The sequence below is a fragment of the Rana temporaria genome, chromosome 12 (genome assembly GCF_905171775.1).
Source record: "Rana temporaria chromosome 12, aRanTem1.1, whole genome shotgun sequence".
Taxonomy (NCBI): domain Eukaryota; kingdom Metazoa; phylum Chordata; class Amphibia; order Anura; family Ranidae; genus Rana; species Rana temporaria.
Window position 1 is genome coordinate 64,718,219 of NC_053500.1, and position 24,485 is coordinate 64,742,703.

Here is a 24,485-nt window from a genome sequence, read left to right on the forward strand (position 1 = left end):
ACAAAGACTTGATCTAGGCTGGGTAATAGTGGGCGATGTATGCTTGGATAGAATGTGTACATCATCTGAGATCCACTCCTTCAAAACTTACATGTTAGGAAATGGACGCGCATCCCACTTCAAAGAGTGCCCTCACCATTATGAAATAAAGGAGAAGCCTCTTGACATCATCCAAGTACCTGATGCCACTCCTATCCTGTGTGATGACAACCTAGGTACCACAGTGTTTTGTACCACAAGTGACGACAACAAAATAGCCTTGTCAGTTGAAGACAGAGAGTTCATCAAAATAATGGACAAAGAATTCTTCAAGGATGAGTCTAACAGCTGGGTTGCACCATTGCCTCTTCGTGCTGCAAAGGTCAAACTGCCAAACAATCGGGAACAGGCTTTATCCAGATTCAACTCACTTCAACGAACATTAAAGAACAGGCCTGAAATGAAGGACCATTTCATTACCTTTATGAAGAGGATCTTTGACAATGAGCATGCTGAGCCAGCTCCACCTCTTCAAATACACGATGAGTGCTGGTACCTACCCTTCTTCGGAGTGTACCATCCACGTAAGCCAAAACAAATTAGGGTAGTGTTCGACTCCAGTGCCAAGCATCAGGGCGTATCCCTGAACGATATTCTTCTCACTGGTCCTAACCTTACCAACAACCTTGTAGGTGTACTCATGAGGTTCAGAAGAGAGCCAGTTGCCATAACTGCGGACATTGAACAAATGTTTCATTGCTTTATTGTACGAGAAGACCATAGGAACTTCCTAAGGTTTCTGTGGCACCGTGACAACAACATGAACAATGAGATGATTGAATACCGCATGAAGGTTCATGTTTTCGGAAATAGCCCCTCACCTGCCGTCGCAACATACGGTTTACGAAGGACTGCTCTTGATGGAGAACAGGAGTATGGCGCAGATGCTCGACATTTCGTCGAGAGAGATTTCTATGTGGACGATGGACTTAAATCTTTACCTACAGCGGAAGAAGCCATAGACCTGCTCCAAAGGACACAAGTTATGCTTTCTGAGGCTAACCTCAGACTACACAAGATTGCCTCAAACAGTGTTGCTGTTATGAAAGCCTTTCAACCTGGCGATCATGCCACAGGGTTTAAAGACTTAAATCTGGGGATGGACATGCCACCTGTGCAGAGAAGTCTGGGCCTACGGTGGGACTTATTAAAGGACAGCTTCGGCTTTCAAGTCAGCTCTGCAGACAAACCATTTACCAGGCGTGGAGTTCTGTCAGTGGTGAACAGCCTATACGATCCAATGGGATTTGTGGCTCCCATCACCATACAAGGTAAATCCATACTTAGACAGCTCTCAGAGACTATCAAAGATTGGGATGCCCCACTACCAATAGACAAACTTTCAAGGTGGGAGTCCTGGAAACAGTCGTTACATGCCTTAGATGGAATCCGTATACCACGCTGCTACACTCCGACTTCCCTTGCTACCAGTCGGAGGAAAGAGCTGCACATCTTCTCAGATGCATTTACTGAGGCCATAGCGGCTGTTGCCTACCTCAAGGTAAGGGATTCAGCTAATCTGACCCATGTAGGGTTTCTGTTTGGGAAAGCTAAGTTAGTGCCCAAGCCTGAACACACAATTCCTAGGCTTGAACTTTGTGGGACTGTGCTAGCTGTAGAGATTGCAGATTTCATACTGCGTGAGCTAGACATTCAGATAGATGACATCAAATTCTACACAGACAGCAAGGTTGTTCTGGGTTACATATACAACCAGACTAAACGTTTCTATGTCTATGTCAGCAACCGTGTAGAAAGAATAAAAGAATCATCTAAACCCGAACAATGGCATTATGTTCCATCTGAAATTAATCCTGCAGATCATGGCACCAGGCCAGTGTCTGCGAGTGCCTTCGTAAATTCTTCTTGGTTAACAGGTCCTGAATTCTTGTTGGCTGATCCAGGAGAAACCACGGCTGACGTCTTCAGTCTTCTAGAACCCGACAAAGATCCAGAGGTTCGTCCTGAAGTTAAAACCCTTGTCACCAGAACTGAACAAAGACGTGCCTTGGGCTGTCAACGCTTTGAAAGTTTCTCCAAGTGGACAAGGCTGGTACGCACCACCGCGAGGTTAGTTCATATTGCACACTGCTTTCACACGAAGCTCACAGATGCTCACTGTCAAGGTTGGCACATGTGCCAAAAGCTTCTTTCTGCAAAAGACATTGCTGAAGCTGAACTGATCATAATACGCAGTGTACAACAGGATGTCTTTGGCTCAGAAATCAGACGTATCCGTGACAAGGGGGACATTCCAAAAAACAGTCCAATCGCTAACCTGAACCCATTCATTGACAATGATGGCACGTTAAGGGTTGGTGGACGCCTAAACAAGGCTAAGTTCAGTGAGCAAGAACAGAATCCTCTCATTATACCTGCTCGCCATCACATCACCACTTTGCTCATACGGCACTACCATGAAAGGGTGAAACACCAAGGTAGACACTTCACAGAGGGAGCCATAAGAGTTGCAGGCCTTTGGATTATAGGGACTGTAAAGACTTTCATCAGACCTATCACGGAACTCATTTTGCTCTTGCCGTTTGGAGACTGAACTTACTTGGGTATGCTGTTGGATCCTACCTGCGACTTCGAGAAGGAAGTATCTGGAACTTTAGTTGTCACAACTTGAAGCCTTATATTATAGTTGTTGTATTATATGCATGTTCTCCATTATGTCTTTCAGGTTTTCAAGACATCAAGCAAATTGCGCTGTTGTTTATTTGCATAACTACCATTGTATTATGTAAATAGTGGCATTATCATGCCAGACGGGGAGTGTGCTGCCCCAATAGGGGCATAGAATATGAGATGCATAGCCTCAGTTAATATTAGCATTGTTATATAGATTGGAGTCTATATAGTGTGGTTTGCCTACTATTTTCTCATAGCTAAATCTATGTGTTATCCTATGCTGCCATCTAGTGGCCTTTGTTGCAATGCACATGTTTTTATGTGATTCTTTGAGTTACCACATATTTTCACTGTATGTATGCCCCTCCCTGCTTCCTGTGTGGAGTACTTCCTGTGTCATCTCTTCAGCCAGCAAGCCACATGTAGAAGGACACTCATGTACTCTGCCCAGGGTAGGAAAGGCATCATCTTTTGACCGTACAATACTATCACCATTCATCTGCTGTTCCTGTTATCTGCTGTAACCCCTGAAGTTAAAGAATAAACACCTCTTTTGAATGAATCGGTATTGACGAGTTCAGCTGTCTGACAAGGATTGTCCACAGTGAGTATATCTGCTTATACAGGCCAGGCATAGAGGTCTCAGCAAGGGATATATCGCTATCACAACAATCGGAGTCAGAATAAGGACTATAAATCCCAGCATGAACCGATGATATCTAAAGATGTGACCCCCATCCCCCTCAATTTTGAATCTCCCAGCATGAACCCATGAGATCTAAGGGTGTGACCCCATAGATTTCACAGATCTATGCTGGGACCTGTAGTTCTTCACTAGTTTGGGGGGGTGTTACATCTTAAAGCGGTAGTTCACCCTAATTGGCAACTTTTTCTGTTTCAAACCAGCTTCCACAGTACGCTCTGCATCCGTTTTTTTTTTTTTTTAATTGGCCTCCTTACCTTTGAACGAGGGCCTTTAGTGAGCTGTCACTCACTTTTCCCCGCGGGAGTGGGCGTGGCTTTCAATCCCCACCAGCGCTATGTCTCCTGGGAGTTAGTCCTGAGAATCCCAGGAGACGCGCCGTGTTAGAAAATCCCGCGATATCTCGCGGGTCACGTGACTAGTAACTTGTCTGCTAGTCACAGCGGGGAGTGTCCTTTTCAGGACGCTGCCGGCCGTTGTCCTAGCAACGGCGCAGTGTTGACGGCGCTGCTCGCCGTCACACTGTGCGTGCGCCTGATACAATCACCGCATCCCGGAAGGGCTTCAGGAGGGCTTCAGAGTGCCCGCAGTCAAGATGGCAATGTCCATCATCGATTTTTATAAAATATTCTTTTGGGGGAAATCGTCTTCGTAGCGGCTGCAAGCAGGAGACTGGTGAGTACAATTTTCGTTGTACCATCAGTGTTACAAAAACTTCTTTAAAAAAAACGGTTTTCCAGCAGAACTCCCGCTTTAAGCTCTGAGGGGTTGATGCTGGGACCTGTGTCAGTTTCATTCCGGGACACTGTATTGTCCCAGAGTGAAGGTGCCCGGGACAGACCTGCAGAATGCGGGACTGTCCCGGGCAATCCGGGACACGTGGTCACCCTAGGCCTGCTGTGCTGATAATCAATGTCCTGATTATCAACACAGACCCCCCCCCCCCCTAAAAGGGAGAGCCGCAGATCAGCTCTCCCTGTCAGCGTAAACGGAGGAAAGCCGGTAAATGGCACTTCCTGGTTCACGCGATGATCAGCTGTGATTGGTCACAGCTGATCATGTGGTAAGACGCCTCTGTCAGAGGCTCCATACCACGATTGGAGTAACACACCGCACCTCCGTTCGCCACACTGCGCGCCCCTCGCCGTCTCTGTTATCCTGTTTGCGTCATATGACTAGGGTGACCACATTTACAAACTGCCATTCAGGGACACCCCCCCCCCCTTCCTAAAAAAAGATAACTTTTTATAAAAAAAAAATTGTGACACCCCCCCCCCCCTCCATGGTTTTTACCGGTACATCCTGGGACCTGTAGTTCTTCACTAGTTTTTATTTTAATTCTGCACTGATTGTCTTTGAAATTACCCCTGCCCCCTATTAAATCCAATCTGGGGACAAAACCAGGGACAGACTTGGTCCGGGGACAGTGTCCTCAATCAGGGGACTGTCCCCTGAAACTGGGGATGTCTGGTCACCCTACCTTAGATGAATTACGCCTGGATCTCCTTCAACTTGCCGCCCAGGTACCGACTGACAGGTGATCAATCCCTCAGTATCATGCTACCTTGATCCCAGGTGGTTTGTCCAGGCCCTTTTGGATCGCCAGCCTTTCAATGGCGCTCCTCAGACAGACTCCCCCCCCCCCCCTGAACAGCAATACAGCTTGGGATCCTCAAAGGTGGGAACCCAGTCGCTCACTGGGTCCCTGTCGCTGTTCAGATGCTCCGGGCCAACATGCACGCACGGCCCGGCCAGGTAGGCCATAACTCCGGGGCGCCGTGATGTGGTCACCCTAAAGGTGGGTGCCACACTAGAAGAAGAAGACCAAGAACCAATGGCGTCTGCCCCATAAATACCCCTCCCCAGCATGCACAGTGAGGCCAAACCCTCCTGATTGGCTGCTGGGAAAGAGCACCCAAACCTTGACTCCACTGCTGCCACCTGCAGCACCGGGGTTGGAAGAACACCACAGTACAGCAGAATGAACCCACAGCACAGCCAAGCTGAGACAGAGACCCTGTTTTGCACTTAAGAATCTGGATCAGAGTTTAACTACACTCTGATCTCCCTCTAAATTCAACTAGCACCAGTACCATAAAGTACACAGGCGCTTCACATCTTAGTTGTGTGGATGGGGGGATCTGCTCAGTTTTCTGTGATCGGACATAGACTGATAAAAAAAACTGATTCATTTATGGGCAGCCTCCAGCTTACCATAAACTATACAATATGATTGTACGATATATTTTGGATCTACCACCAACTATGTAGTACAAAGGCCTGCCTGATTGGATACTACTTAAATTAATTGTTTAGGTTTGACCATATATTACAAATTTTAGTAAATCTAACAGAGATTGTGTAGAGATTGTACAATCAGATTGTATAGATGCTATTCTTTGCAGTGTGATATGAGCCCATTCATTATGTATGAGCTCAAATCACACTGCAAAATATTGGTTATAGGTATCGGAGCATTTGCATGAGTACAAGTACTTGTGCAAATATTTAGTATCAGCAGCGACAGCGGTATCAGTACAACTCTAGTACACGCAATTTTTGGCATCCTCGCCCTGGGCACTGAAATACCTTGTCCTGCCACTGCATGTGACCCGAGCCTTAGGGCCCGTTCACATGGGGCTGTCCGTGTGCGGGCTCCGCTTTAGGTCTGAGCAGGCAGGTGACAGGTCTGTCTCTGCACACTGAGATGACTGAGCAGGCAGGTGACAGGTCTGTCTCTCCACACTGAGATGACTGAGCAGGCAGATGACAGGTCTGTCTCTGCACACTGAGATGACTAAGCAGGCAGATGACAGGTCTGTCTCTCCACACTGAGATGACTGAGCAGGCAGATGACAGGTCTGTCTCTGCACACTGAGATGACTGAGCAGGCAGAGGACAGGTCTGTCTCTGCACACTGAGATGACTGAGCAGGCAGATGACAGGTCTGTCTCTGCACACTGAGATGACTGAGCAGGCAGATGACAGGTCTGTCTCTGCACACTGAGATGACTGAGCAGGCAGATGACAGGTCTGTCTCTGCACACTGAGATGACTGAGCAGGCAGATGACAGGTCTGTCTCTCCACACTGAGATGACTAAGCAGGCAGATGACAGGTCTGTCTCTGCACACTGAGATGACCGAGCAGGCAGAGGACAGGTCTGTCTCTCCACACTGAGATGACTGAGCAGGCAGAGGACAGGTCTGTCTCTGCACACTGAGATGACTGAGCAGGCAGGTGACAGGTCTGTCTCTCCACACTGAGATGACTGAGCAGGCAGATGACAGGTCTGTCTCTCCACACTGAGATGACTGAGCAGGCAGATGACAGGTCTGTCTGCACACTGAGATGACTGAGCAGGCAGAGGACAGGTCTGTCTGCACACTGAGATGACTGAGCAGGCAGAGGACAGGTCTGTCTCTGCACACTGAGATGAGTGAGCAGGCAGATGACAGGTCTGTCTCTGCACACTGAGATGACTGAGCAGGCAGAGGACAGGTCTGTCTCTGCACACTGAGATGACTGAGCAGGCAGAGGACAGGTCTGTCTCTCCACACTGAGATGACTGAGCAGGCAGAAGACAGGTCTGTCTCTCCACACTGAGATGACTGAGCAGGCAGAGGACAGGTCTGTCTCTCCACACTGAGATGACTGAGCAGGCAGATGACAGGTCTGTCTCTCCACACTGAGATGACTGAGCAGGCAGATGACAGGTCTGTCTGCACACTGAGATGACTGAGCAGGCAGAGGACAGGTCTGTCTCTGCACACTGAGATGAGTGAGCAGGCAGAGGACAGGTCTGTCTCTCCACACTGAGATGACTAAGCAGGCAGATGACAGGTCTGTCTCTCCACACTGAGATGACTGAGCAGGCAGATGACAGGTCTGTCTCTGCACACTGAGATGACTGAGCAGGCAGATGACAGGTCTGTCTCTGCACACTGAGATGACTGAGCAGGCAGATGACAGGTCTGTCTCTGCACACTGAGATGACTGAGCAGGCAGATGACAGGTCTGTCTCTGCACACTGAGATGACTGAGCAGGCAGGTGACAGGTCTGTCTCTCCACACTGAGATGACTGAGCAGGCAGGTGACAGGTCTGTCTCTCCACACTGAGATGACTGAGCAGGCAGATGACAGGTCTGTCTCTGCACACTGAGATGACTAAGCAGGCAGATGACAGGTCTGTCTCTCCACACTGAGATGACTGAGCAGGCAGATGACAGGTCTGTCTCTCCACACTGAGATGACTGAGCAGGCAGATGACAGGTCGGTCTCTCCACACTGAGATGACTGAGCAGGCAGATGACAGGTCTGTCTCTGCACACTGAGATGACTGAGCAGGCAGAGGACAGGTCTGTCTCTGCACACTGAGATGACTGAGCAGGCAGATGACAGGTCTGTCTCTGCACACTGAGATGACTGAGCAGGCAGAGGACAGGTCTGTCTCTCCACACTGAGATGACTGAGCAGGCAGATGACAGGTCTGTCTCTCCACACTGAGATGACTGAGCAGGCAGATGACAGGTCTGTCTCTGCACACTGAGATGACTGAGCAGGCAGAGGACAGGTCTGTCTCTCCACACTGAGATGACTGAGCAGGCAGATGACAGGTCTGTCTCTCCACACTGAGATGACTGAGCAGGCAGATGACAGGTCTGTCTGCACACTGAGATGACTGAGCAGGCAGAGGACAGGTCTGTCTGCACACTGAGATGACTGAGCAGGCAGAGGACAGGTCTGTCTCTGCACACTGAGATGACTGAGCAGGCAGATGACAGGTCTGTCTCTGCACACTGAGATGACTGAGCAGGCAGAGGACAGGTCTGTCTGCACACTGAGATGACTGAGCAGGCAGAGGACAGGTCTGTCTCTGCACACTGAGATGAGTGAGCAGGCAGATGACAGGTCTGTCTCTGCACACTGAGATGACTGAGCAGGCAGAGGACAGGTCTGTCTCTGCACACTGAGATGACTGAGCAGGCAGAGGACAGGTCTGTCTCTGCACACTGAGATGACTGAGCAGGCAGATGACAGGTCTGTCTCTGCACACTGAGATGACTGAGCAGGCAGATGACAGGTCTGTCTCTCCACACTGAGATGACTGAGCAGGCAGATGACAGGTCTGTCTCTCCACACTGAGATGACTGAGCAGGCAGATGACAGGTCGGTCTCTGCACACTGAGATGACTGAGCAGGCAGATGACAGGTCGGTCTCTGCACACTGAGATGACTGAGCAGGCGGATGACAGGTCGGTCTCTCCACACTGAGATGACTGAGCAGGCAGATGACAGGTCTGTCTCTGCACACTGAGATGACTGAGCAGGCAGATGACAGGTCTGTCTCTGCACACTGAGATGACTGAGCAGGCGGATGACAGGTCGGTCTCTCCACACTGAGATGACTGAGCAGGCAGATGACAGGTCTGTCTCTCCACACTGAGATGACTGAGCAGGCAGATGACCCCTATGGGGAATCGGATGGCGACGGACCATAGAGTCTGCCAGATAGATGGAAAAGTAGGGTTTTCCTCCATCACACTTTGGCGGATCGGAGCGGGTCGGATGTCAGCGGGCATGTTACCTCTGACATCCGTGGCTCCATAGAGGAGCATGGAGCACCCGTTCAGGTACACCTTAAAAACTGACCGGCGAACCTGAACGGTCCGCCCGTGTGAAAGGGCCCTTACAGTAAATGTCAATTAGAGATAAAAGTTTTACCAAAAGGACTTCATAACCACCTAAAGGCCGGGCAGGTCACTCTGCCACATCTGTAGACACGCCATCACGGTGGCACCAGAGGGCGGTGGGTCCACTACAGAGAAGGACTCTAAATGCCTCTTTATCCAGCAATCGACTCCCATTCCCCTGTGTATGGGATCAAACAGCTTGTCCACTACAGATTGATTGTTTGGGGAAAACCATGGATCATTTCTAGAAGTGTGTATGGCTACTATATAGGATTTGTACAATCACGTTGTATTGTGTATGGCCACCATAAGGGCTCATGCACACAGGACGTTTTTAGCTGCTGTTAGGGGCGTCTGACGTTTGCTTTGCACTGCCTCTATGTTATCCTATGTGTCCATGCACACATCAACTGTCAGTGGCGATTAGGGGCAGTAGAAAAAACGTCAGTCTGTGTGCGTCCAGGAACTGAGACTGTTGAAAAGGCGTTTAGCCGCGTTTGGCATTTTTACATCATAGGGCGTGTTTTTACTGAAAAAACACAGAAAAACGCTCATTAACGCTATTCAAAAAGTTGCTTTTTCCTGGCAGCAGCGATGGCGTTTTTAAACATCCTGTGTGCACGACTCCTAAAGGGGATTGTACAATCAGATTGTATAGAAGAGGTCCACCGTAAAGGGGATAGTACAATCAGATTGTATAGAAGAGGTCCACTATAAAGGGGATTGTACAATCAGATTGTATAGAAGAGGTCCACTATAAAGGGGATTGTACAATCAGATTGTACAATCACCTTTATGGTGGACCTCTATTATATACAATGTGATTGTACAATCCCCTTTATGGTGGACCTCTATTATATACAATGTGATTGTATATAGTGTATGGGCATTATAAAGGTGATTGTACAATGTGATTGTATATAGTGAATGGGCAATTGGGCACCATAAAGGGGATTGTACAATCAGATTGTATATAGTGGAGATCCACCATAAAGGTGATTGTACAATCAGATTATATATAGTGGAGGTCCACCATAAAGGGGATTGTGCAATCAGATTGTATAGAAGAGGTCCACCGGCGCATGCGCGGAGGCACCCGTGATGGCTGCTTAAGCCGGGAGCTCCGCACTGACCCGGTCATCTCGCCGCCCTAGCCCGGAACGAACGGCAGCCGACGGCCCGAATTTTGGCCACACATCTGGGGGAACCTTAGGACTGCTTGTACATGTACAGCAGCGCGGTCCGGCGGGACCCGAGGACCCGTAATTCGCCGGTGGAGTTACCGAGCGAATCCAAGATGGCGACCGCGCCTCAGGTAACAGAAGCCAGCGCTGGGGGGAGACAGGAGGACAGACAAACTCTGTCCCAGAAACCCATCTCCTATGCAGACATGACTGCCCATGGCGCTCCTGCTCTCATGTCTCTCTCACCAGTGGCCATAGTTCCTGATATGGAGAACCCCTCACAGCAGCACTCAGCCTCTCATATCTCCCCCATGGGAGCTGCATTATCCCCCTCAGGCGCCATTTTCTCCTCAGGCATACCTGAGCCCATTATGCCTCAAAATGCAGGAGAACTTTTCCTCAAACTCTCTGAATTGCTGGAGAAAGGCCTGGCCAACACTGCCAACAAAATAACTAATGACATTAGAAATGACTTTCAAAACCTCGGCTCTAGAATGGAGGTGATAGAACAAAAATTGGATATCACTGTTTCTAGGGCTAATCAGAACACTGACCACATACATGCTTTGCAAGAACAGCTTGACACTGCTTTGAACAGAATTGACGACCTCGAAAATCGTTCAAGGAGAGAGAATTTTAGGGTCAGGGGGATCCCAGAATCCATTCTGGACGTTTCTACAGCAGTGCAGGACCTCATAAAGCACCTGCTACCGTCAATAAATGCTCATAAATTAGAATTGGACAGGGCACACAGGTCCCTTGGCCCTCTCAGAAAAGACGGTTCACCTAGAGACATTGTGGTAAAGCCACATTACTACACAGTAAAAGAGGAAGTAATGAAAGCCTCACGTCAACATCCCTCCATCCTGTTCCAAGGAGTCAATGTACAAATCTTTGCGGACATATCCCCTCTAACCATCCAAAGGCGTAGGGCCTTGAAGCCTTTACTTTCTATTCTAATGCAGAAAGAAATTCGATACTGGTGGGCCTTCCCATTTGCCCTGAAATTCTCACATAAGGGAAAAACTTATTCCTTCACATCCCTTCCTGAGGGGGAAAAACTTCTACTCTCCCTGAAGCTTATCACGCTGGATCCAGCGATGGACACCTCCACCCCACAGGCAGGATCGTCCAAACGGCCTACTCCTACCAGCCCTATTTCACCGCCATGGAAATTCAACAAAAGTAGACGTATCAAGGACTCAGTCACAACCTGACTTTTTTTTTTTTTTTCTGTGTCATCAGATATGTTTTCCTTTTAGGGTTCCTGGAATGCCCATGATGGGGCATGTTTTACCCGGGATTTTCCAACAACTTTGGGAGATCCCTGGTCCACTTGGTTCCCAACCGTTTCAACCACCTTAGGTTGTCTTTTTCTCCTTCACAGGATTAATTTTTGCAAAACTTAGCATATATTTTGTATATTACTGGTGTCGCCGGTTTTGGTCCGGGCCCCTTCTCAGTTTGGCGGGAGGGACCGGGATCAAGGCTCTTTTGGTATTTTATTGATGACATCCAAACTGATTTTTGAACCACTCGGGTTTCTATATATATATAGCCACTGACTCAAGGTCATTAAACCTGGACTTAAACTTAGTAATGTCCTGATTATCTTATATAGCATACTGATAGGTCCTAATTGGATCCCTTCCTCTTTGATCTACGGGCTTCGGCTGCCCTTGTTCTATATGTTCTAAACTGTTATAGTTTTTGGTATTATATATTAATAATAACTTTATGTGCCTTATTCCTTTTAGGGATGGCTATGACCGGGGCAGATGCCTTGTGCCCCCGTCCAACCCTCGACTGTGGATTCTCCGCTGTCGGGAGTTGGTCTGGTAACCCTTGACTTGGGTTACGTGTATGTTTTGTTTGGCGGGAGGGGGTTGGGACTTTTTCCACCCCACTCTTGCCGGTTTCATTTAATATGCTTTGTCATATGTTCCTTCTTTTTTTTCTTCTCCTGCTTTTCTTTTTTTTTTCTTGAGGTTGCCAAGCTGCGGACACAATTCCTTACTAGCTCTTCTCCGGGTCCAGGCCCTTTATATGCCGTTTGCTCTCGGATCCCACGCCTCCTATCCCCTGGGGTAAGTGCACATAGCTACCATACGCTCTTGTTATTTTTTGATTATGTCACGTAATTCCACTTCACCTCCACTTCTTAGAGTAGTATCCCACAACGTCCAAGGTCTAAATTCCCCTGTCAAGAGGAAGAAAGTGTTCCAATCCTATCGCTCCCAAAAACTAGAAGTACTTCTTTTACAAGAAACCCATTTCCCTACAAGTTATTCCCCTTCATTCATCCATACTCACTATCCTCAATTCTTCCTGGCAAATGCAGAGGACAAGACAAGAGGGGTTGCAGTGCTCTTCGCTAAATCTTGTAAATTTACATCATTATTAGTACACAGGGACCCTGAAGGGAGATTTATCCTAGTGAAAGGGTGGATAGATGAGCAACTTTTTTCTTTTGTCTCTTATTACGCTCCTAATAGAGGGCAACTCAAATTTTTTCAGTCAATGTTCAATGCCTTAGAAACACTCTTGGAAGGGATAGTCATATTGGGGGGAGATTCCAATGTGGCGTTCGACCAGAGTCTTGACAAGTCCAGACCTCTGTCTTCACAATTGACCCGTCCTACTAGGACAAGTTCGCAAATAGCTAAGCTCATTTTTCAGCGAAATCTAGTGGATGTTTGGAGGGAATTTAATCCCTCTAAAAGGGATTATACCCATTTCTCCAACCCTCACCGCTCATACTCGAGAATAGACCACATCCTTGTTTCCTCGAGACATGTCCCTCTGATCACTAAAGCACGCATAAAAGAGACAGCTCTTTCTGATCACTCAATGGTGATTTGCTCCCTTCAAAGCAGGTCAGGCGACTTTCATCATTTTCACTGGAAGCTTAATGAAACCCTCCTTAAAGACCCATTAGTTGTCTTGGAAATTGAGAAAGCACTTCAGGAATATTTTAACTTAAATGATGTAGAAGGGATCTCAGCTGAGACTCTATGGGCTGCGCATAAGGCTACGATCCGTGGTAAGCTCATACAACTTGCGGCTAAAATAAAAAAGGACAAAGCTTTGGAAATTGAAAAATTGGATAGGGAATTTACAGATTTATGCAAACGGCACAAGAAAGATCAAGCTACGATCCAGATTTCCCAACTGGACGCTGCTAGACTAGCCCTTAACTTAGCGCTTACTGTAAGGGCTGAGAGGTCCCTTGGGTGGAGCGGAGCGAAATTTTACCAACATAAGGATCGAATGGGTACTATGCTAGCCACCAAACTTTCACCGACTTACCGCACATTCTCTCTCCCAAAAATCAAAACTCGCGAGGGGGTTACTACCCGTAACCCCGAAATTATTCTCAAAACTTTCCAAGAATTTTATTCTGAACTTTACCAAGCCGGTGACTCAGCTGGGATTCCGGAGATTCAATCCTACATTGACAAACTGCCTATCCCTAACCTTCACATTGATCATGTGAAGCTTATGGAGGCTCCCATATCTGTGAAGGAAACCTTGGATGTGATTAAAAATTTGAAGGGAGGTTCAGCTCCTGGGCCAGATGGCTTTTCGGCCCCTTATTATAAAAACTTCGCAGATACTCTAGCCCCTCACCTTACAAAATTTTTCAATTCTAAAAGAACGGGGGAGGACCTCCATCCTCAGCTGAACGAGGCATTCATATCTGTTATCCCCAAACCTGATAAGGACCCGGAACAGGTGGAAAATTACAGACCCATCTCATTGATCAATAACGACGTGAAAATTCTCACAAAAATATTAGCTAACAGAATAAATTCATTTATCACCCATTATATACATAAAGATCAGGTAGGCTTCATACCGGGGAGACAGGGTCCGGACCAGATCAGGCGGGCGATAGATGTGGTTTCGTTACTACAGTCGGGATGGGATGGAGGTCCTTCCCAGGAGGGACTGCTTCTGTCGTTGGACCTCCAGAAGGCCTTCGATTCTATATCTTGGCCTTATCTATTTGAGATCCTGAAACGGTGGGGGTTTGGAGAGAATTTCCTGGGAACGCTGCGCTCCTTATACTCAGGACCGCAGGCGAAGGTCAAATTGCAGGGATATTTCTCAGATCCTATATTGATCAAAAGAGGGACCAGACAGGGATGTCCCTTGTCTCCTATCATTTTTGCTGTGGCAATAGAAACATTAGCTATTGCCATCAGGTCCAATCAGGATATTACTGGAGTTTCTTGTGGACAGCAAACCCACAAATGCGCTTTGTTTGCGGACGACTGTCTCCTATTTGTCACCTCCCCGGGAACCTCCTTGAATGCTATCTGTAAAGTGCTTGACTCATTTGGACATGTCTCGGGATTAAGGGTCAATATGAAAAAATCAATGGCATTGAACATAAATATACAACCTATAATGGTAGAGCGACTGAAGACTTTGTTTAGATTCCAGTGGGCGGACTCCTCTATCCGTTACCTGGGGATAAACCTGACTAATAAATTTGAAAACCTTTATCAGGCCAACTTCCCTCCTATGTTCCGCAAACTCGAAACTGATCTACAAACGTGGGCCACCCACAAAATATCCTGGCTAGGAAGGATCAATTCGGTCAAAATGACTCTCCTACCTAGACTGCTATATTTATTTAGATCTCTCCCCATTGCAATTAGGAAAGACCAACTTAAAAAATTCCAGGGCAAAGTGTTGAAGTTTATTTGGGATGGTAGAGGATATAGGTTGCCCCAAAATGTTTTATATGGACCCGTAACTAAAGGAGGTCTGGGTTTACCACTTCTTTTTCGTTACTATCAGGCAGCTAGATTGACCCAACTGTCATCCATCTACTCCAGCCGAGAGAAACCAGATTGGATTGAGATGGAGGGTCAGGCAGTTCCTAATAATCCCCTGGATGACCTGCTCTGGTGCTCCCAAAAACTAAGACCGGCCATAATGGCCCCAACACTCTCTCAGGCATTCAGGTTTTGGGATGACTTGCGGAAATCTCCTGCGATAATCTCCGATATGCGACCTCTAGCTAATCTGTTCCAGATTCCCCACTTTAATCCAAATAGAGACCCTACGATTTTTCGATGGTGGTTGGACAAGGGACTTTATAGGATTGGACACTTTCTCTCCCCAGTGGGCCTGATCTCATTGGCACACTGTGTGGGACCCTTGGGTATGCCGGACTCTGAAAGGGATAGATATTCCCTGATTTCCCATTTTATTACATCACTTTGGAAAAATAAACCAAATCCCCCTGAGTTCACCCGTTACGAAAAATGGTGCATTAGCACTACTGAACAGAGAGGTGGCATTTCTATTATTTATAACTCACTATCGGATCCTACTTCCAAATTTTCTTACATGGAGGCGTGGGAGAAAGATCTACGGATGTCCTGGACTCTGGAGAAGTGGCATGAGGTAGGATTGAGATCCTCCAAAGGTCTTATTAATATCTCTTTGATTGAAGCTAACCTTAAAGTATTAATGAGGTGGTACTTGGTCCCTTCCAGACTAGCAGCTATATTTCCAACCACATCTCCATTGTGTTTCCGGAATTGCCAAGCCCAGGGTTCCATGTTACACATTTGGTGGGAATGCCCAAAAATAAGGGGATTTTGGAACAAAATGTTTTCTCTCATCAGAAAGGTAACCGGTGTACCGGTTGAAAAATCTCCCCAAATAGCATTACTGGGGGTCGGTGTACCCCAAGCATCTAAATATACTCAAAGACTAATAGCCTTCATGCTCACAGGTGCCAAAATTACGCTGGCGGGTGCCTGGAAACAACCTACTGTCTCTGTTCAGGTGGCCAAGAGGAAGATCTCTTGGATCATGCACCAGGAGAAGATGGTAGGCTCAATACTCAATTCTTCCAAAACCTTTGAAGCGGTGTGGGAACCCTGGGCTAGACATTTAGGTTTACCTACGATATAAAGATGAGAGAGGGTGGAGTTCCGCCTGCTTGTTCTTGTCCTTGGCTCTCTGCTCTGGTTGTGTCCAGGGATTGTGGCCCGGTCAGTGTAGTCCGTAGCTGGCAACCTCAACCTATACTCTTTCTTTCTTTTTCTTTCTAGGTCTCTCTGACCTTTTACCTTCTTTCTTTCTTCTTTCCTTCTTTCAGTTACATCTTCATATAGATTTGAAGATAAAGTAGTCAGTTTAACTTTAATGATTACACTAGAGTATTTATAGTCTTTTTTATTTTTATTTTTTTATTTTTCCCTTCTTTGCTGTAAAGTACCACTGAAGATTACTGCCAATTTACTATGTTTTCTTCTGGTCTCTCCAGCCCTCACTGAAAATGTGTTTGTGAGATAGGATATTCCATACTCTGGGATTTGCCCACGACTCCGGATACCTCAGTTATTCTGGGACTGGGGGTTTGTTTTCACTTTTATTTAGCACATCCAATGAGTTTAATGTATTCACTGATTCTTAGGCACAGTGTGAACCCATTGAGGGTGCCGGGAATACAGTCAGTATTAGGTGCTATTCTCCCTTTTCTATTTTTTTTCTCTTTTTAATATTAATTTATTTCCTTATTTATTTGTTTTTGCCCGTTTTTCCTTTCTCTTCCCCTTGAACATTACAGGTTCGGGGGTGGGGAAGGGTAGGGGGGGAAAAAAGAAAGAAAATTATCTGGTTCTTCACATAGTTTTGTCTTTGCTATAAAATGATTTGAAGATTCTACCTCTGTACTGTATGTATATCATTCGGCCCCAGGCTGTTCTGGTGGCGCTTGCAATGTACTGTACTGCTTTTCAATAAATCTCTTTAAAACGGAAAAAAAAAAAAAAAAAAAAAAAAAAAAGAAGAGGTCCACCATAAAGGTGATTGTACAATCGGATTGTATATAATAGAGGTCCACCATAAAGGTGATTGTACAATCTGATTGTATATAGTGTATGGGCATTATAAAGGGGATTGTACAATGTGATTGTATATAGTGTACATGAATAGTTCTTGTAGTAGTAGTGATCCTTGTGAAGAGACAGCCAGTGCTCTGAGCTCACCCCTCTATCATTGGCTGTCATATAAAGTTCCTATCATTGCTCCTCCATACACATCTACTGTCTCCTCTACAATAGCGGAGCTTTGAAACAATGCAGGATACAAACATGCTCGGATTCAGCCAATCCCGAGTTAGGGGGAAGTGCCGCGCGTGATTGGTTCGCTATCTCTCCCAGAGGACCAATAGGAGCGCTCAGCTAAGAACCAATGGGATGCCGCCAATTTTAGGGCGAGACTGAGCACCGAGGAACGCCCACAATAATTACTGTGACCAATGTCAGACGGGGAAATTGGTAACAAACAGTGACGTAGCTGTCTGCGCGTTGTGCGGCTATATGAAGCGCGGTCCCGCTCAGTGACTTAGAGACTAAACGGCTCGGTGTATTGAGGACTTGTGGAGAAAGCAGTTGGAAGCGGTAAGTACGGCAGTGTGAGGGATAGGAGAGGCCCGTGTAGCGGAGTCCTTGTTCGGGGTGACTAGGAGGGTTCGGGGGGTGTACGGAGGAAGGGGAGAGGCCGCTCCCGGGACTTTCCATGGCGCCCAGTCACCTCAGCACGGCCATGACGTCATCCCCCTCCGTGTGACCTCCATCATTGTCCGCCTCGGCACAATGTCTGCTGTGTGGGGGAGGGGTTGGCGCCTCTTTTTTGGCCAAATCAACGGCATTTCATTAAAACTTCCCCCCTCCATCGGCTGAACACGGGACGTGTGTGGGCTTGTGCTGGGCAGAGTGTGGTGATCTGATGGTGTGAGTGCCCCGCCCTGCTGGTGATGAGTGAAGGTGCAGACTGCATAGAAGAACAAAGAAATCCGTCGCTCGTATTCCGAGTCCTGTCCTCTTCTGGGAATAATTCCTCTTTCTGAGTTCCTCATCGTATGAAGAGCAGATGTTGTAGAAAGGTGTCCTTGTATGGAGGGGGAGGGGACATGATGAGGGGTAAACATCTGTAATGATGAGGTGATATCCTGGGCTTCACCTCTGGGGGCTGCTTGTGTTTATACAATCCTTCATTCCTCTAGTACAGCTCTCCTTCCCACTCCATACATTCATCACATGGAACATCCTCCATTGTACCCAATCACCTGATCACCTCTCAGGAGGGGGGGGGATTACTTCCTGGGACTCCGCACCCCAAGCACAGGTCTGATGGTGACCACACACTTTACTAAATGATCCATTTCTGATTGGAGGAACAGATGTAATGTCAGCAACAAGATGCAGTATATCAATGTGACACATGGGGGAAGTAGAACAAGATCAGTTGTTGAACTCTAACTTTCTGTTTTCATACCTCATCAATGTCTATCAGACACTTCTGATCAATTTAGGATTGTTATCAAATCCACCGTTTGGCAGCATGGAGATGATTTGGTCATAGATCTGATTGAGGTAGGAAAACTGGAATAAGTTAGAGTTGCCAACTATGATTACTTTCCACTTCTCCAATAATTTAGTAAAGTGTGTGTATGGGCCACCATTAGACCCTTGTTTGGGGGGGGGTGCAAAGTACTAAGCAGTAATAACCCCCCCCCCCCCCCCCCATCTCTCTCCTCTGCTCCTGAGATGTGATCAGGTCATCATATAGAATGGAGGATCTTGTCTGCCATGTGATGAAGACAGGGGTATGAGCACATCTCCATGCTACCAATTGTTATGCCAAACGGTGGATTTGATTTCAATAATGAAATGTATGTATGGCCATTAATAAACTGGGCAAGGAGAAGATAAATTGTGTTAAAGCGGTCCTCCACCCTAAAGTGGAGTCCCGCTGATCGGAACCCTCCCCCCCTCCGGTGTCACATTTGACACCTTTCAGGGGGGAGGGGGGTGCAGACACCTGTCTAAAGACAGGTATTTGCACCCACTTCCGGCCACACGCTACGGGCGAAAGACGGGCATTCTGTCACATCCCGTCTGTCGCCCGTTGTGTGCTGGGAACACTCGGCTCCCAGCACACAGCGTGTGAGCCAATCGGCGGGCGCGACTCGCGCATGCGCCGTAGGGAACCGGGCACTGAAGCCGCAGCGCTTCACTTCCTGGTTCCCTCAGCGTGGATGGCGGGGGGAGCAGCAGAGTGACGAGCGATCGCTCGTGCTCTGCTGCGATCGGCGCTGGACTCCAGGACAGGTAAGTGTCCTAATATTAAAAGTCAGCAGCTGCAGTATTTGTAGCTGCTGGCTTTTAATATTTTGTTCCCATGGCACATCCGCTTTAAATGTATACAATAACAAAGTGTATCAGGCTACTCTTTACAACGGCACTTCTCAACAAAGCTACACATGCCCACATATCTAGTTAAATATAAAAGGTTAAAGAGGGAGGGCTTTTAAGGGATACTTGCTGACTAGGCCTTTTTTCTTCCACTTGTTGAAAAGTAAAAATCAGTATTTTTGCTAGAAAATTACTATAAACTAGAGCTGCACGATTAATCGTGAATTGATCTCGATTCTCACCCCCTCCTGCGATCTCCAGGCCGGATGACCTGCGATTTTTGGGTGCGGCTATAAGATCCGGAGCGGGGGCCATTTTGGTACACCCGACGGCGGCTGTCTCGTCAGGAAGTGACGTTTTCGCCGCCGCCATCTTGCTCCACCTCACACTCCTGCACAGTAATGTTGGTGAGAAGGGGGGGCGAGCGGACATCCTGTTACACCCAACAGAGTTTTAAATTTCATTTTTTTTTTTTCCCAACACAAAACGGAGCTTATATGCTTAAAGGATCACTAAAGGAATTTTTTTTTTTTTTTAGCTAAATAAATTCCTTTACTGCAGTACTGGTTTCATGTCTTCATTGTTAGTTTTTTGCTTTGAAGTTGCTGTGATCTCCACACTTCCTGCTTGTCTGGCTCCTTATGAAAAATCCCATGGCAGCTTTTCACTGTAGTCCAAGCTGTGTGGTTCTGAGGAGTTTTACACAATCGGATTCATTTTAAAAACAAAACACTGCCCTGGATTTGTTTGTTTTTGTTCTGTGGGTCTCTTTACTTCACAGAAACATGAAACCAAATTAAAAAACGAAAGTGAAACTGCAGGTACATTATGATTGAATTTAATCTATTTTTAATCATTTTTAAAAGGAATCAGTTTTATGTCTGTTTCCTTTAGTGACCCTTTAAATAAATTATGTGTAAATCTGACAGACTGTTTACATGTTACATTTTAAAATCTGCAGCAAACCTGCTGACCTTGCATGCTTGCTAATGTGACAGAACACCTCTGGTTTTCACATTTAACTAAATGAGAAAATCAGAGGTGGTGTTTCATGTTAGCAAGCATGTAAGGTCAGCAGGTTTGCTGTGGATTTTAAAATGTAACATGTAAACAGTCTGTCAGATTTACACATACTTTATTTAAGCACATAAGCTCCGTTTTGTGTTGAAAATAACATTAAATACCTTTTTTTTTTTTTTTTTTTTTTTTAATTGAGAGAATCATAATCTTCACTTTATGCAAAAGAATCGCAATTCTTTTTCCCAGAATCGTGCAGCTCTACTATGAACCCCAAATGTGTATTATTTTTTTATTTTTTCTTAGACCCTAGAGAATAAAATGGCAGTCATTGCCATTTTGTCACATTGTTTTTGCACTGTGGTTTATCAAATGTTTTTTTTGGGTTAAAAATGCACTTTATTGCATTAAAAAAAGTAAAATATACCTGTTGTCTTTTTATGATAAAGATGTTGCGGCAAGTAAATGGATACCGAACATGTCACTCTTTAAAAATGCTCATGGCATGGGGCCAAACTATGGTACTAAAAGGGAAGAGCTGCCTTTTTTATTTTTTTGGCAGCTGCAAATGCTGCAGCTGCTGACTTTTGCCTGTCCAGTGCGCCCGTAAGTCGGCATCCAAGGCCGACCTGGGCCTTGTATGCTGCCACCACCATCTAAGTGAAGCCTTGTTGCTTCACTTCCTGGTTCCCTACTGCGCATGTGTGACTCGCACTGCGCAATGCCACTGGTCCCTGCTGTCTTCTGGGACCCGTGTGTCTCCCAGAAGATAGCGATATGGGGGGTGATCTGCAGGGGTCTATGCCCAGAAGTGGGTGCAAATACCTGTCTTAGACAGGTTTAATTTTAGTGTGAACCTCTGCTTTAATCTCCATAGGTGATGCTTTAAAAATTTCTACAGGTTACCAGTTTGGAGTTGGAAGGAGGGCCTGTGATAGGACGGCCTCTGCTTCCAAATGTAACCCACTGGCAAATCTGCTGCTTGGAGCACTTTTATGAGACTGGTGCCCGGGCAGAATGATACCAGGGTTGTGGCATCTGGCTGCAGCCATAACCCAAATCATTCTTGGCAAATGTGACCTGTCACACATGACATTATACTTATTGTATCTTATTTATTTTTTTCTGCAGATAAAACATGGCACGTACCAAGCAAACCGCTCGTAAATCGACTGGAGGAAAGGCTCCACGAAAACAGCTGGCTACAAAAGCAGCCCGTAAAAGTGCACCCTCTACAGGCGGTGTGAAGAAGCCCCATCGTTACAGGTAAGCAGTTTTCTACTTGATGTAGAATAGCGTGACTAGTTGGGTGCTGCCCTCTAGCTGGTTCTGTAACTGCACAAGCCAGACGCGTTCCCTCCCCTATACTGTGGGGTGTTTGTATGTATTTATCCACTCCTACCTTGTGTGCTCGGTTAGCTGCAAATGGTGATTTGTAAACCTCATTTTATTTGGTTTTTAAGCATGTTGTACTTGCCTCCTCTGGGGACAAGTCCCCCCCCCCCCCCACCAATGTCACTGGCTCCTCATGTTCAGTGTACTTCCATAAGATGCTGCTTCCTATTGTGGCAAACTATTGGCTTGATCCAAACCCACACTGTCTGTGTCTTGACCCCACCATCTTCTCCTTGCCACGAGATTTGATTGACAGCAGCTGGAGCCAATGGCTTCACTGCTGTCCCATGAGGAAAGAGCCTTTGCACACAGAAGGTTGTGTGGAGGGTTTTTTTTTTTTTATTTTTTTTTTGTAACCTGTTAACCCTTACGACCACCATAATGCTCAGTGAGTCCCGCATTGTTGTGGTGCTCAAAGTGCCACCTGTAGGATGCAACTTCCATTTTTTTTTTCCTTCTATCTCATTGGAGAGCCAAGTCACTGGTACAGAATATGTAATGCTGGCGTTGGGATCTTATCAAAATCTATTTATTTCAGGCCTGGAACTGTTGCCCTGCGTGAAATTCGCCGTTACCAGAAATCAACCGAGCTTTTGATTCGCAAGCTCCCTTTCCAGCGACTGGTGAGAGAAATTGCACAGGATTTCAAGACTGATCTGAGGTTCCAGAGTGCTGCCATAGGTGCACTGCAGGTAAATGCCATTCTACCTACACTATTAGCTGGCACTGTAGAGATCACCTAGACGTCCTGCATCTTTCATCTAAATATTGAGTGGCTGATCTAATATTGGCTTGTGAGTGCTGGGTCCTGTTGGGTTGAAGTATACTTATTAGAAGTATAAAGGCTGCCATTGCTAAACTTGGGTGAAATCCTATGTATCTGAATGTTCTAAACCAGGGATATGCAATTAGCGGTCCTCCAGCTGTTGCAAAACTACAAGTCCCATCATGCCTCTGGGTGTCATTCTTGTGGCTGAGTCTTGCTATGCCTCATGGGACTTGTAGTTCTGCAACAACTGGAGGTCTGCTAATTGCATATCCCTGTTCTAAACCATTGGCTAGAATAGTTTCACAGATCAGGAACAAGCATGTGGATATGGAAAGTCGGTTCTTGGTAAAGGATTTCAACTATTCAAGCAAGCAGAGATGTATGATTGAGCAACTAGAATTTTTTACAATTATTATTATTTTTTTTTTTTTTTTTTTTTTTTTGTCTGCTATGGCAGCCTCAATGCTTCTTTCTCAAATCTATGTATTGTGTGCTGGGGATCAGGTCTGTGTGGGGAAAATTAATTGATTTGGCTTTCTGCACGGGGGTTTGCACAGTTTATAAATGGAAGGCTTTCCTTGTGGTGATGTGCACCCACAGCATGCCAAGATGTGGTAGTTTAGGTGTACATCAGAGTACATTGTATACTTGTGCCTTCACTACCAGGAAGTGACACTTGCCAGTCACATCAGCCTGGAATGCTGGGAGCCCAGACTGCAAAGTTTCTACAGAGAACTTGGTCCCTGAGAAGACCTTCTGGGGCAATACTGTTGTGTGGTCCTAGCTCTAGGAAGTACACAGTAATTTAGGGTGGAAATGTTTGCTTTTGTATATTTCCAGGGTGATTATATGCAGTAGCCCAGCTTTACTAACAAGACAGGCAGTTGGTGAATGTTCTGAGTCTTGGTGCCAGTGTGTCTTCACCCCATTACAGAAAGTGGTCTCCTAAATGAATAAGCGGGGACATGATTGCATTCATTAGCTGGTTCATATATAGTTTTCTCATGATAGTACACCTCCCTAATACCCTGTCTTTGATCCTTGCAGGAGGCTAGCGAGGCCTATCTGGTTGGGCTGTTTGAAGATACCAATCTGTGTGCCATCCATGCCAAGCGGGTGACCATCATGCCCAAAGACATCCAGCTTGCTCGCAGGATTCGAGGCGAGCGGGCATAGTTGCACCTGGAAAATATTTTATATTAAATGCTGTATATATTTGGTTTTATTTTGTGTTTATTTTATATAAATCTGTATTTTTATCTTACAACCATTCCATCTGCCACTCAGGGTAAATGATTATGCTCAAGGCTGCCCTTTGCTGCCTGCCTAAAGCAGGCACGTTAGTATGGGGACAGCGGGTGCTTTTTTTGCTATTTGTATGACAGTAACATGTTCCAGGGTGCTTTGCAGCCAATGCAATACAGCAGAACCTCGGATTACGAGCATAATCCGTTCCAGGAGAATGTTTGTAGTCCATGGTACTCGCATATCAAAGCGAGTTTCCCCATTGAAGTTAATGGAAATGCAAATTTTGTTTCGTGTTGACTTCAATGGCATGCAATACCGCATGTGGCCAGAGGGCGGCGGGGGGGGGGGGTGCCCGAGAGCCACAGGAAGGTCTTTCTGATCAGCTCGATGCCTGCCCCCTCCAGGCCAAACGTGGTACTGCACACCGTTTTGGCTTGAGTCATGCTCATTTTGAGGGAACACTCGCAAACCGAGTTAGAATTTTTTTTTTTTTAAATGCAGAGGTTTCACTTTGACTTGTTCTATTTTCAGCTTGAATAGTTGGGGCAGTGCTGCCCTCTAGCTGGTTCTGTAACT

At 46.4% G+C, this 24,485-nt stretch overlaps 1 protein-coding gene across 1 annotated transcript; it reads left to right on the top strand.

Moving 5' to 3' along the window:
- Positions 1-17,566: 17,566 nt before the first annotated feature.
- LOC120918224 (histone H3.3A) lies at positions 17,567-23,886 on the top strand. Its single transcript, XM_040329726.1, has 4 exons — positions 17,567-17,683; positions 21,629-21,763; positions 22,431-22,584; positions 23,709-23,886. The coding sequence occupies exons 2-4, from the start codon at positions 21,636-21,638 to the stop codon at positions 23,835-23,837; spliced, it is 411 nt and encodes a 136-aa protein (XP_040185660.1). The 5' UTR covers positions 17,567-17,683; positions 21,629-21,635; the 3' UTR covers positions 23,838-23,886.
- Positions 23,887-24,485: the final 599 nt, after the last annotated feature.

Bases quoted from the DNA above. Each gene is read 5' to 3' on its own strand.
- LOC120918224 (XM_040329726.1), top strand. From the start codon at position 21,636: ATGGCACGTACCAAGCAAACCGCTCGTAAATCGACTGGAGGAAAGGCT. The intron at 21,764-22,430 runs GTAAGCAGTTTT...TATTTATTTCAG, and splicing joins AAGAAGCCCCATCGTTACAG to GCCTGGAACTGTTGCCCTGC. The intron at 22,585-23,708 runs GTAAATGCCATT...TGATCCTTGCAG, and splicing joins CTGCCATAGGTGCACTGCAG to GAGGCTAGCGAGGCCTATCT.